This window comes from Pistacia vera, unplaced genomic scaffold (assembly GCF_008641045.1).
Source record: "Pistacia vera cultivar Batoury unplaced genomic scaffold, PisVer_v2 Contig426, whole genome shotgun sequence".
Lineage (NCBI taxonomy): Eukaryota > Viridiplantae > Streptophyta > Magnoliopsida > Sapindales > Anacardiaceae > Pistacia > Pistacia vera.
Window position 1 is genome coordinate 2,887 of NW_022196253.1, and position 13,537 is coordinate 16,423.

A 13,537-nucleotide genomic window follows, 5' to 3' on the forward strand; every position below is an offset into this window, starting at 1 on the left:
TCCTAGTCAACCTTCAAATTAGTTGTTTTGTAAATTGTAACTTTATAATTTGTAAATTAATTGTCAATTATTGCACTCTTTTTTCCTTACCAAGTTTTTGTTCCAATTGAGTTTTTCTTAGTAAGGTTTTTAACGAGATAATAATTGTTGTAATTTTTAATTTTATTTTTTGATAAATGAATAAATATAATTTTTCTTATATTATAATTTAATTGTATTAAAAATTGAATTAATATTTGAAATATTAACAAAAACATTGAATTGAATTGAATTATTGATATTTGAAAAGCTAACTAAAAAAAAATTAGACAAAAGAAAAAAAAAAAAAAAAATTTCGAGTCGATTCAGCCCGGCCAGCACAAAAACCCGTTGGGTTAGGGTTGGTAGGTCGGGATGGGCCAACCCTTTTGGCCAAAGAGGCGGGTCTAACCAAGGCGGGCCAGGTTAGGCCCGACCCGCAATTTGGCTTAACCCGCCACATGGCCGGGTTAATTTTCCACCTTTATATTTGTCAACTAAAAGCATGGTTCTTGTTAGTTACATACAATGATGTATACATCTAGAAAAAGAAAGAAAAGATTATTTATTTCTATTCAATGTGATCACATCATATCAGAATCAGATTCCATATAATTTATTTTGTTTAAAATAAATCATGAAATACCAAACCCTCTAAAGTATTAGCATGATTTAGGTAGTTTTAAAAGGTTAAATAATCCAATATATAAAGAAAACAGAGAATCCGTTGTAAAAGATAAAAATAACTAGACGGTCACGTGGTTAAATAAAAAATTTTTAATATATTATTTAAGAGATTATAAATTTAAACTTTTTTTTAGGTGTTAATAAAAATAACTACGGAAAGTTTTTACTTGTTCGATAATTTCAGAACATCGAAAGTTATATTGAAACTGTTAATACTTCTAAGATGTTGAGAATTAATTAAGGTTTACCAAACCTAACTGCCCAATAAGTCGGTTAAAAAAAAAAAAAAAAAAAAAGAAAAAAAACAGTGAGAAAAGATTGTACCGTATCGCTGTCCATAAATATAACGTACTGGAAAGAAAAGTGTCGTTGAGTTTTGGTCTTTCACTTGACATCAGAACTCTCTCTCTACAATCTTCTACTTACTGTCACTTTCTCGTGTGGAGCTCATAAGCTATCCATTTCCTTCCCATTTTTATTCACCTGGAAAATCACGAGTTACACTTCACTCTTCACTCTTTTTCCTTTAAACAATAATTTTTTACTTTCTTTTTTCTTTTCTTTCGCAGCATCATAATTCGCTTCACATTGTTACTTCGTGATTTAAGCTTTTTGTTGTTCAGTTGCTTGATAAATTATAACACGGAGTACCGACTACTAAAAGGTTAAAAACAGAGCAAACAATTGAAGGTTGAGAAATGGCTGCTAGAAATCTGGAGAAGATGGCGTCAGTTGATGCTCAATTGAGGTTGCTGGCACCGTCGAAGGTCTCTGAAGATGACAAGTTGGTGGAGTATGATGCTCTATTGTTGGATCGCTTTCTTGATATTCTTCAGGATTTACACGGGGAAGATATCAGAGAAACGGTAACCTTTTCTTTGTGGACGTATATGTCATCCGTTAAAATTGATTTCTTATCATGTTATGAGACTTTTATTTTGGTTCTGTTTTGTCTTTTGTGTGCTATATTTAGTTAATTGTGCAAACTTGAAGCTATAGTTGCAACTTGCAAGTTTAGCTTTCGTGATTATGCTCATGGATCGATAGCTTGTTAGAACAGTGAATTTATGAGATTCTGGTCTCAGTTTGAAACTTTGTTCCTCATTTTACATCAGTTGGTTTAAAATCAAAGTCACTTTCCGTTGCAACTATAGCTCATTGACTCTTTCAATCCTATATGTTCTACAGGTTCAAGAGTGTTATGAGCTTTCAGCTGAATATGAAGGGAAGCAGGATCCTCAAAAGTTGGACGAGCTTGGAAATGTTTTAACAAGTTTGGATCCTGGTGATTCTATTGTTGTTACCAAATCGTTTTCTCACATGCTTAACCTGGCCAACTTGGCTGAGGAAGTTCAAATTGCTTTCCGACGAAGAATCAAGTTAAAGAAGGGGGATTTCATTGATGAAAGTTCAGCAACAACTGAATCAGACATGGAGGAGACCATCAAGAGGCTTGTCATGAAACTGCATAAATCTCCAGAGGAAGTTTTTGATGCTTTGAAGAACCAGACTGTAGATTTGGTGCTAACTGCACATCCTACTCAATCTGTTCGAAGATCTTTGCTTCAAAAACATGCTAGGTTTGTCGTCCGCTTACCTCACTTTTGCACTTTCAAATCAACTGGATCAACCTTAGCAGCTTACATGTTAAAGCATTTGTTAAAGATATATATTTTTTCATTGATAATTTGGTGGGATTCGTACAATGTCATCAACTCATTCGAAGTTATTAAGATGCAATTTGCTGGGTTTTCTATGATTAGGTTCTTGTTCATAGATCTTTTATCATTTTTGGTTGGGTCTTTTCAGGATAAGGAATTGTTTGTCACAGTTGTATGCTAAGGACATTACTCCTGATGATAAGCAGGAACTTGATGAGGCTTTACAGAGAGAGGTATGTTGATGTTGATAATAACAAATGGTCCTTACAGTATATAACCATATGAATACTTACAAATAGATCATGCCATATATAAGCTGTATCATAACAGATGACCTATCACCATAAAAACCATGATATACTCAATTGGTGAAAGCTTTTATTTTACATGTTGACATTCCTGTATTAACTTAATTTGATGCATAAACTTGATAACATCTTGATGGTCATCTTAATTTACAGTTAGACCAATGCTCGTTTCTAGTGTCCAAAAATCCTAACTCAACTTTGATGTGATCTAATCTATGTGAAGTTCTCTTTAAGATTGGGATCAAGATATTACTTTTGTTTGTGTACACCACCATTATTGAATTGCTATGCTTACTGTTGATTTTTTCCTTCTCATGCAGATTCAAGCTGCCTTTCGTACTGATGAGATTCGAAGGACTCCTCCTACTCCACAAGATGAGATGAGAGCAGGAATGAGCTACTTCCATGAAACAATCTGGAAAGGTGTACCAAAATTCTTGCGTCGTGTCGACACAGCTCTGAAGAACATAGGGATAAATGAACGTGTTCCTTATAATGCCCCTCTCATTCAGTTTTCTTCTTGGATGGGTGGAGATCGTGATGGTATGCTGTTATCCATCTATTATAATCATTCTTGAGGATCTTATCAAAATATAATCATACTTTGTGTGCATACTACCTCTTGCGTACCCCAGTAGTTAAAAACATCACAATTGTAACTGTAGATGTTATGTTATCTTCTTCCAAGATACATGAAATAAAAGGAAGGAATAAGCAAAACTAGGATTTCCCCAAGAAGGAATATAAATTGCTACTTGAAAGTTCATGTACAGAAATGTTTGTTTGGATTATTACAGTGGGGCCAAGGCTTCCTATTGATTAGCTCTCTCCCTCTCTGGGAATTATATCTTCTATGATGATGATATTTTCCAATCTTAACATCTGTCTATATGGACTGTAGGAAACCCCAGGGTAAATTCTGAAGTTACAAGAGATGTATGCTTATTGGCTAGAATGATGGCAGCTAACTTGTACTTCTCCCAAATAGAGGATCTTATGTTTGAGGTATCAAATGAATTAACTCTTTCTTTTGGACATTTCGATTTTGACCTGGGTTGTTTTGCTATGGTGGTAGCCTGTTAGGGTGTTAAATGCCCTAGGTTCAAGTAAAGAACGATTACTGCTAATTCTTGTTACCAATTATCTCGTTTGCCTTTGTAAATTGTATTTGCAGTTATCAATGTGGCGCTGCAACGATGAACTTCGTGCTCGTGCAGATGATCTTCATAGGACTTCAAAGAAAGATTCTAAACACTATATAGGTTTGTGATATTGATTCTAATTTCTGCTCGTGCTCGTTTTCTTTTGTAAATTGTCTTTTCTTTTTAAGATTTCAGAGTGTTTCTGCTTATTGTGATATTCAGATTTTGAGAATGATAATAATCTCATCAATACCGGTTATTTAGCAGAAAGCTTTACTCATACACGTGGGCAAACAGTTTGCTTTAGAATGTTGCTTTGCTTCTGTATGATCCGCATACTCTGTTGGAAAGATTTAATTTCTGTAGATCTTGGGTACCAATTCAGTTAATTGGGAATGCCCTTACTCATCATTGTTATTGGAATGCAGAATTTTGGAAACAAATTCCTCCAAGTGAGCCCTATCGTGTTATTCTTGGTGATGTCAGAGACAAACTGTATAGCACACGGGAGCGTGCTCGTCAGCTATTAGCCAATGGGATTTCTGACATCCCTGAGGATTCAACTTTTACTAATGTGGAGCAGGTCTCTTCTTCACAACTTGTTAAATCTCCTTGTCAAGGAAATTCAAATAATCAAATTGCCTAGTCTGATTGGTTTTTGACAATATATCAAATTGAACCATCTTTATAAGTCAAATGACCTAGATATTGCATTCTACATTTCTTGATCGTGATTACTGGTAGTGTTTTAAGTTTCCCCCTAGATGAGGTTCAGACAACAGGACTAGTTTCCAAAGCAAAAGATTAGTATTCCCTTGGCAATGTTTGATTCTGCCCCTCATTTTTTAATCTTATTTTTTTTTAAAAACTTTTGAGTCACAGGTTTTTGGTTTTACCTGCAGTTTTTGGAACCGCTGGAACTGTGTTACAGATCACTGTGTGTTTGTGGTGACCGGCCAATAGCTGATGGAAGCCTCCTTGATTTCTTACGGCAAGTTTCTACCTTTGGGCTTTGCCTTGTGAGACTTGATATCCGTCAAGAATCTGATAGGCACACTGATGTCCTTGATGCTATTACAAAGTACTTGGGCATAGGATCCTATCGAGAATGGTCCGAGGACAAAAGGCAGGAATGGCTTCTGTCAGAGCTCAGAGGCAAGCGCCCAATTTTTGGCCCTGATCTTCCGAAAACTGAAGAAATTGCTGACGTGTTGGACACGCTCCATGTCATTTCAGAACTTCCCCCAGACAACTTCGGTGCCTATATAATTTCGATGGCTACAGCCCCATCTGATGTTCTTGCTGTTGAACTATTACAACGTGAATGTCATGTGAAGCATCCATTAAGGGTTGTTCCATTGTTCGAAAAGCTTGCTGATCTTGAAGCTGCTCCTGCTGCTGTGGCCCGTCTCTTCTCAATAGATTGGTACAGAAACCGGATCAATGGGAAACAAGAGGTCATGATTGGTTATTCTGATTCAGGAAAGGATGCTGGCCGTTTGTCAGCAGCTTGGCAGTTATATAAGACTCAAGAAGAGCTTGTTCAGGTAGCAAAGCATTATGGCGTTAAGCTCACAATGTTTCATGGACGAGGAGGAACTGTTGGAAGAGGAGGGGGCCCCACTCATCTTGCTATATTGTCTCAGCCACCTGATACAATCCATGGATCACTTCGAGTGACAGTTCAAGGTGAAGTAATTGAGCAGTCTTTTGGGGAGGAGCATTTATGCTTCAGAACACTTCAGCGTTTTACAGCTGCTACACTTGAGCATGGAATGCATCCCCCAGTCTCACCAAAGCCAGAATGGCGATCACTCATGGATGAGATGGCAGTTGTAGCGACTAAGGAATACCGCTCCATCGTATTCCAGGAACCACGTTTTGTTGAATACTTTCGCCTGGTAAGTATTTCACGCATTCATCATCACTTTCTCCTTCAGTTTGTTGAATCTGTTTTTTATTTTTTATTTTTGATCTTTGGGATGCTGTAGGCAACACCAGAGTTGGAGTATGGTCGAATGAACATTGGTAGTCGTCCATCAAAACGGAAGCCAAGTGGAGGCATTGAATCACTCCGTGCCATCCCATGGATCTTTGCATGGACTCAAACGAGGTTTCATCTACCTGTGTGGCTCGGTTTTGGGGCAGCATTTAAGCATGTGATTGACAAGGATATAAAGAATCTCCACATGCTTCGGGAGATGTACAACATGTGGCCTTTCTTCAGGGTCACAATTGACTTAGTTGAAATGGTGTTTGCTAAGGGAGACCCCGGCATTGCTGCTCTGTATGACAAACTCCTTGTATCAGAAGAATTGTGGCCTTTTGGAGAGAAATTAAGGCGCAACTATGAAGAAACAAAGCACCTTCTTCTCCAGGTATCCTATACTGAAATTAGAAGAGAATTTAAAAAAAAAAAAAAAAAAAAATTATATGGGTGTATATAGTCTGAATTATTTTTTCTTGTAGGTTGCTGGGCATAGAGATCTTCTTGAAGGAGATCCATACTTGAAGCAGAGGCTCCGACTCCGCGATGCATACATCACTACACTCAACGTTTGTCAAGCCTATACTCTGAAGCAGATACGTGATTCCAACTTCCATGTGAAGGTGAGGCCACACTTGTCGAAAGAGTACATGGAATCAAGGAAGCCAGCTGCAGAGCTGGTGAGGCTTAACCCTACAAGTGAGTATGCTCCTGGTCTGGAAGATACTCTCATTTTGACGATGAAGGGTATAGCTGCTGGTATGCAAAACACTGGTTAAGGCAGCCTACAATTAAATTATTCATAAATTAGAGAAATTCTCTCGTTTTTCTGTAATAACAGTAAATCAAACTTTATAAGTAACAATATATTATGTAGGTGCCTAAAAGAAATACAATGTTCATCCTTGATTACTTAATAAATTTTATACATATAATAATTTATACTGGGAGGGGTCCCTTGACGAATTCTTTTACCTTTTTTAGATCACCGAATCAAAATATATATAGTGTGAGAATTTGTGTAAAAAATGTGATAATATTAATACTATATTTTCAAAGAGTCTATTCATCTCCATAAAAATGATTTGGCAACACTTTCTATGTCATTCCCTATCATTTAATATGTGTTTATTAATTTAATTTTTTATATTAATTTATCTAATCATATTTAAACACATCACTTATACAAAAGACTTTATATAAATGTTATTTTATATAAATTCTTTTGTAAGTGTAATATTGTTCCAATGTTACTCCTGCCTCCACATTATTTTTCGAAACTATGACGTTCTGGTAATGTTTCAGACACTGGGTTTCGTGTCCTTGAGCAAATTCTTCATTTTATTTTATTTTATTTTTTGCCAAAAAAACATAATGTCAACTGTCAAGGAAGAACAATTACGTTATCATGAAAGCAAAGCACATGATACAATAGTTTCATCAGATGAGAGAGGGTAATTAATTATCATATAATATGAGAATTATACAAGAAAAAATATAATATATTGTTTGCTTTCTTCAAGTATGGAGACTAGAAAAGAAAATAATGATAGCCAGCCTTCCACCGCGCCCATTATACTTCGATGCCAAAAAATCCCAATCAAAGTGCCATCATCATCAGTTTCCTTCACCCAGAACCACGCAAGACCATTACACTGATAAATCAGAATATTTTAAAGCAGCAAATAGAGAAATATCAGAACACAATATTGTCTTATCAATTAGAACAAGAAATTTCAAAATTGGGGGACAGTGTAAAGTAGAAGGACAAATGCATAATAAATAAAAATCGATGTGGGTTAAGGAATCTCCTTATTCATTACTTTATATTACACTTGGGCCTTCTTATCAACAACAGGAATTGCATCCTCTAAAGCTTGAACGAAAGTGGCGATCTTGTATGTGAAAAATCCAACTAGCATTGGTATCAAATCTAAGTGCATATATCCAAATTCAGGGACGAGGATCCTGCACCGAAAATGATAAATGTCAGCATTATAACAAGAAAGGAATGAGAGTTGACATTACTACCTTTAATCCTACAATAGATTAATCCACTAATAATGCAATTTAAAAATCGGCTTAATTTTGTAAATCTGATTCTCATCACATTTCATCAGTTTACTAAGAGGCAGTCCGTGTAATTAGAGTTTTATAACACGTCATACTTAAACTCATGAACACAGCAGTTGCAAAGCTTATAGATAGAGAAAGAATGATTTAAAAGGGGGAATTTCAAGTTCCAGATCATGGTTTAAAAGGATTTGATCAATATAGTACAAAAGACATTTTTTCATTCAAATGAACTATAGCAAACTAGTACCAATATATAACAACAAAACGAAAGGAAATGAATACATGTCCAAGGACCATTTAATGCTCCCAGACTATATTTTTCTCTCAAATTCTCCATTCAAACACCCATTTCTCAGCATAGATTAAGTTTTCAGAAGAGAATGGTAAGACAAAGCAAAGGTACTTACCCATTCCACCGGTTATAGATCATGACCAACACAACAGGAACCAGCAGCCTCGGCTGCCCAGCTGCTCCCCTGCAAGCAGGACCCAGTGAGCTAAAAACTAAAATGCAGCCATCTACGTGCATGAGAATTAGAAATGCTTTTCTGTTTCAGCCATGCATATTATTTCCCTTATTTGTATATTAACAACTTAGTTCAATTATCAGCAAAGAAGTATCAAAGAATAATTGACGATTTATAGTACAAGTATGTCGAGGTAAAGCAATAAGTATGAAGAAAGGCATCAACAGAAGATAGTTAACATCTGATGGTAAATGCAAACTAAACACATACTTAATAAGCCCCTTGGCTCCATCTGCCATGGAATCCACAGTACTGCCCAGCATGCGTATATAAACCAACGAACCGAGCAAACCAGCACCAAAGCTGTATACAGGAAATAACCAAAGAATCAAGTATCATGGTTAAAGAATGAACTTCAAACATCATTCTCACTCCTAAATTGCTTGATAGATCCCTTTTAGAAGCCAATGGTTTGTGGGCTTTAAGTCATGTTTGACATTGAGAAAGCTTCGCGAGCTACTGTCAGGTATATCATACATTTTAATTATCAGGAATTGATGAAAAACAACATTGATATCAATTCTAACTTATAAACCAAAAGCTGATAGACAAGTGGCTGGGCTCAAATGTACTAAGGAATTCAAACATTTGAGAGCATACTTACCTAGCCGCAACTTCAGGAGAATAAGAAACATAAGCTGAGATCAAACCAACACCACCTATACCAAGTGTGAGAATCTGCAACTTTCTCTTTAACTGCAAAAGAGAACAAAACAAAAATTAGAAACAAACAACAAGACTTTCATGAATAAATGATGAAATGGACCTAAGACTGAAAAAAGTACCTTCAAATATTGCTCCCTTGATTGAGCAGCCAATACTTCTGGGTCCCCTCGAGGCCGCCTCAATTCTCGAAACATTACATCCTACACGCTAAAGCTAAATTAGAACCCTGAAAATCAAACAAATCCTTCCAAATCATAGTGGAATGAACACAAGGAAATTTTATTTTCTCAGCCAGAAAGAGAAAATTCAACAACACTTCGAAGAGCAAGGGAACTCCAGGAGTATGTGTGGGTGTTGCTTCTCTCAAAGGAGGAATGACAATTAGGTGATGAATCCAATATAAAAGGTAGGCTCATAACCTAATGGCTTAAGGCTTATTGAATGATTATCAATGTATATGTCAGAGCCTAGCTGAAAGGTTGGCCCGCAAGTGATATCAGACCCTGATAGCAAATGCTAATCTCCTAAATACTAGATATCCACGAAATGTAAACCAAACCATCTTTCACTCCAGTGGTTAGTAGACGTATCCTACCTTTTCTAACTTATTCAACTTATAAGCACAAGTTTACTAAAAATTACCAGTAAAGATGCTGTTACTTACACTGCCTCCAGTTGCAGCTTTAGTTGCTTTATCCCACTTCTCTTGCTCACGGCGTGTAGGTGCCAATTTCCACCTGCGAAAAGGGCTGCCATTGCTCTGGTGATTGTTCAATTCCCACCCAACAAATACAAAAAAAATTGAGCAACTTATCACAATAATATAAACAGTATGATTGTAAATGCAAAATCATTCATTTTACCTGAATGGCGGCCTCAACAGGCTGCTCTAATACAGTCCTCGAAGGTGCTGTAAGCTCATTGCTTAAATCAACTTCAAGACTATCAATATATGCCCATAATTCAAACAAATTTTTAGTAGAAATTAAAGAAGAAAAAATACAATTTCTGAAATTATTAGTGAGAACAAACCTGTCAAGGGTCATAACTCTATTTAAGCTTAGAAACCCAGACGACTCTTCCTGTAAACACCAAAAAAAAATAAAAATAAAAAATAAAAAAAATAGAAGTTTTAATGGTCAATTAATAAGAATTATTAACTAATATATAGAAAGAAATGGAGAAGTACCTTAACAGGAGTGTTTTGAACAGAAGAAGACTCATCAGGATCCTCAATCAATCTCTTCATGCGGCCCATGAATTCATTGTTCCAAATAAACTCATCAGAAGTTAAAGGGTCCTCTTTTTCTCCGCCCCAGTACTTGCGGAGCTTAGTGGTGGTGGGTGGGCCACCATAATCACCAGGGGCGACACCGGTGGACCATTTCAATGACTTCTTCTTTGGGAGAATAACTTTGGTCTGTCTTGGGTCAGGTATTGCAGGTGTTGAGGAGTCTGGAGAGATTGGGGCTGTTGTTGAAGTAACAGATATATAGTTGAGAACAGTCATGGTTTGCTTAATGTTGATGGTGATAAGAAGCTAAAGCATAAAGCTGGTGAGAATATGTCTTAGATTGATAAATAAAAATAATTTTGTGATGGTGATGGTGATGATGATGATGATGATGACGACGAAGGAATATATCTGCGGGTTGTGTCCATTGATTTAACACATGTATGCAATACTCTAGCCGTAGTTCTATTTTTCATTTCTTTTTCATTTTTCTAACAAGTATTTCTAGTTTTCTACAGAAACGGTGGCGTATGAAGAATCAGAGTCGGGATCAGAGATTCAGGATCCTAGAACTTTCATCTCTTGTATAAACGAGACTATAACAATATATAGTAACTCTGTGTCACCCAACCATTAGATAGAGGAACTCTCTCCGTTCCGATTTGGGATCGGTGGCATTCTCCCCCCAATGCACTTTCGATGTCTCGTGACAATTGGCATTCTCCTTCTAATGTGCTTCCGATGTCTCACATGTGGATGCCCTTTTGCACGGGTGTTTGACAGACACCAAAAGATAGATAAGGTCTACTCTAATAGCAAAGTCATAAGTTGAGAGTTTTATACACAAAAGATTAACTCTTAGTGGAGATACTCTCTCTTAGAAACCCAAGACCTTCTTAATGCGCTTCCAATATGGGATCTATGATAGTTATCTTTCATCGAAAATGTTATCAAAAGAACTTAGAAAAGAATTTAATAAAAAATAAAAAAGTTCATACATATGTGCGGCATATATGTTGATCATTCAGTCATCCCATATGAAAAAAAAAAAAATGTGATGCTTCTTTTTATTTTAAACTGGAAGCAACTAACTATCTTTATATTAATGAACATATGAAATTATGAATAAGTGAAAAACATGCTTCCATAGTCCATATACAAGCCTAAGTGCCTAACAGATTAGTTTTAGCAAATACAAGCAATATACCGTCAGCTACACCTGAAAACAGAATAGCTATTGGCAAATTGGAAGCGCTTCCCATAAAACTTATCTAAGTGTTTTTGTTTTGTTCCTCTTGCAAAGGGCATAGAGATTAACCAAGTTTCAAATCTCCGTTAAGGGGTCATAACAATTTCATCCCTAAGGTTTGACTTACGTAATGTTTGTCCAGTATAATATATTTTGTAATGTTTTGGTCCTTGTTAGACTAACATTTTAATCCCTATTCAACGGGATGAAATTTACTTTCCCATTAAGTCAGCTACAATATGTTGTTTTCATGTGTTGTGTGTAGTTTTTCTGCTAAGCTCGGGTCGACTCGAGGATACAACTCAACCCAGAATGACCTCGGTGACTATGATTGATCAACCCAGCATAAGCTCATCAAGCCATAGCTCGACCCAGCACAAGCTAGTCGCGAAGAACCCGAATGATCATTCAATCAATTCCCAGATAACTTCAGATCCCAAATATTACGGGAACGATCGGATTAATAACAATCTTTGCGCAATCTTAGCGCCTAATCGTGAGAATATCGAAGTTGCAGTCCCAATCAATTGTAATCCCTTTATTTTCGCTCTTTCCTTTATGTAAATCTTGTATATATATCCCTTAAAACGATGAGAAGGGGGATACCAAATTCTATTGTAGAAGTTCTATTGTAAGCTCATAGCAAATAAGCAAAACACAACGGATGTAGGCTGTTAAACTTCGCCGAACCACTTTAAAAGTCCTTATTGCCATTTATTTTCTAGCATTTTCGCTTACTCATAGCTGATTACCCATAATCACGCACACATCCGTTCCGATCCCTACAAGGTCTATCGGATCTCACTGGTTGGTGCAGATTTATGTATCAACATTTTAGCACTAGAAGGAGGGCCTCCGCCGCTATTTCAAAAATCCTAGCAGACGTTCACCGCGATTTACCTATCCCAACACAAAAATGGTGTTCACCAGATCAAGAACTACCATTGGAAATCACGAAAACATGGAAGCTTCCCACTAGGAGGTGCAATAGGAGAACGTTGGGCGTCGACCACTGGTATCACCGGCTCAACACACCATAAACAATCAGGGGGCAGGGACGTCAAATCCTTAGAACGGCCAGTTGATGGAGATTATCAAAATAATGGTTGCACAGGCGATACAACAGAATGTGGCTGAGCTGAGGAACCAACAGCTAGTCACCCAGAACCTTGACTCGTTGCACTTCACAAACGTTACCCTAATAGGTATGAACTCTGCAGGTCGACAATCTGTTTTGTCACCGCCAGGGGGCGACCAACAACGCCAACCTCGCAAGCAACCCCTCATGCACGAGTGAGGGTCTCGCGAGCAAACAAACCTTAGGCGGCGATTAGGGAAACAACCAATGAAGGAAAGTGAAGGCGACGGACACCACCGAGAAGCTCGACGGTATCCCTAGCATCAGCGTGTCGGTTTTAACCCACGCCTAAGACAAGATCGCTCTTTGCAGGCTCGCAAAGCGAGCCATGTGTGTCATTCTGCCAATGATCGACGTTTCGGTCATGATCGATGTCGCAAGCAACGCACTGAAGAGCTTGATAACACCTACCAACCCAACCATCACGACTCAACCTCGCATGTCCACACACGCCTTGGAGGGGCTTCGCAAGCAACAAACTTGCGAACCCACTTGCTCGAGGTACAACTCAATAGAGCCAACCAGGGGAACCAAAATGAAGACTTGGATCGCATGCAAAAGATGTTGGACGATCTAAAGGCTCGCCAGAATAACCTGGTGGAGGAAATAGTAAGTTCCCCATTTACGGAGGAAGTTTGTCAGGCCCCGCTTCCACAAGGATTCAAGGCACTAGAGAGCAAGTTCGATGGGAGAGGGGACCCTAGGGAACACCTCGACAACTTTAATGACCTGATGGAGTTGCAACAGGTCAATGACTTAGCGAAATGCTAGTGTTTCGCAGTCACCTTAGTCGGGGATGCCAAAATACGATACAAACGACTCAAGGCGAACTCCATCAACTCTT

At 37.5% G+C, this 13,537-nt stretch overlaps 2 protein-coding genes across 3 annotated transcripts; one reads left to right on the forward strand and one right to left on the reverse strand.

Annotated features, from left to right (window-relative positions):
• The first annotated feature begins 1,403 nt into the window (after positions 1-1,403).
• On the forward strand, positions 1,404-6,740 carry LOC116143123 (phosphoenolpyruvate carboxylase, housekeeping isozyme-like). Its single transcript, XM_031428537.1, has 10 exons — positions 1,404-1,571; positions 1,894-2,285; positions 2,515-2,599; positions 2,995-3,217; positions 3,576-3,679; positions 3,849-3,936; positions 4,245-4,399; positions 4,719-5,717; positions 5,808-6,194; positions 6,286-6,740. Exons 1-10 carry the CDS (start codon positions 1,404-1,406, stop codon positions 6,580-6,582), a joined length of 2,898 nt encoding a protein of 965 aa, XP_031284397.1. The 3' UTR covers positions 6,583-6,740.
• Positions 6,741-7,228: 488 nt separating this feature from the next.
• On the reverse strand, positions 7,229-10,692 carry LOC116143132 (protein CONSERVED ONLY IN THE GREEN LINEAGE 160, chloroplastic). 2 transcript variants are annotated; one of them, XM_031428547.1, is made up of 10 exons: positions 10,262-10,692; positions 10,105-10,154; positions 9,936-10,014; positions 9,737-9,832; positions 9,192-9,272; positions 9,011-9,102; positions 8,617-8,709; positions 8,287-8,355; positions 7,627-7,771; positions 7,229-7,428 (listed from the first exon to the last, which is right to left on the reverse strand). In XM_031428547.1, the coding sequence occupies exons 1-9, from the start codon at positions 10,580-10,582 to the stop codon at positions 7,633-7,635; spliced, it is 1,020 nt and encodes a 339-aa protein (XP_031284407.1). In that variant the 5' UTR covers positions 10,583-10,692; the 3' UTR covers positions 7,229-7,428; positions 7,627-7,632. The 2 variants fall into 2 exon arrangements, with proteins under 2 accessions (XP_031284407.1, XP_031284406.1); XM_031428546.1 differs by having other exon boundaries at positions 7,229-7,458.
• Between the last annotated feature and the right edge of the window lie 2,845 nt (positions 10,693-13,537).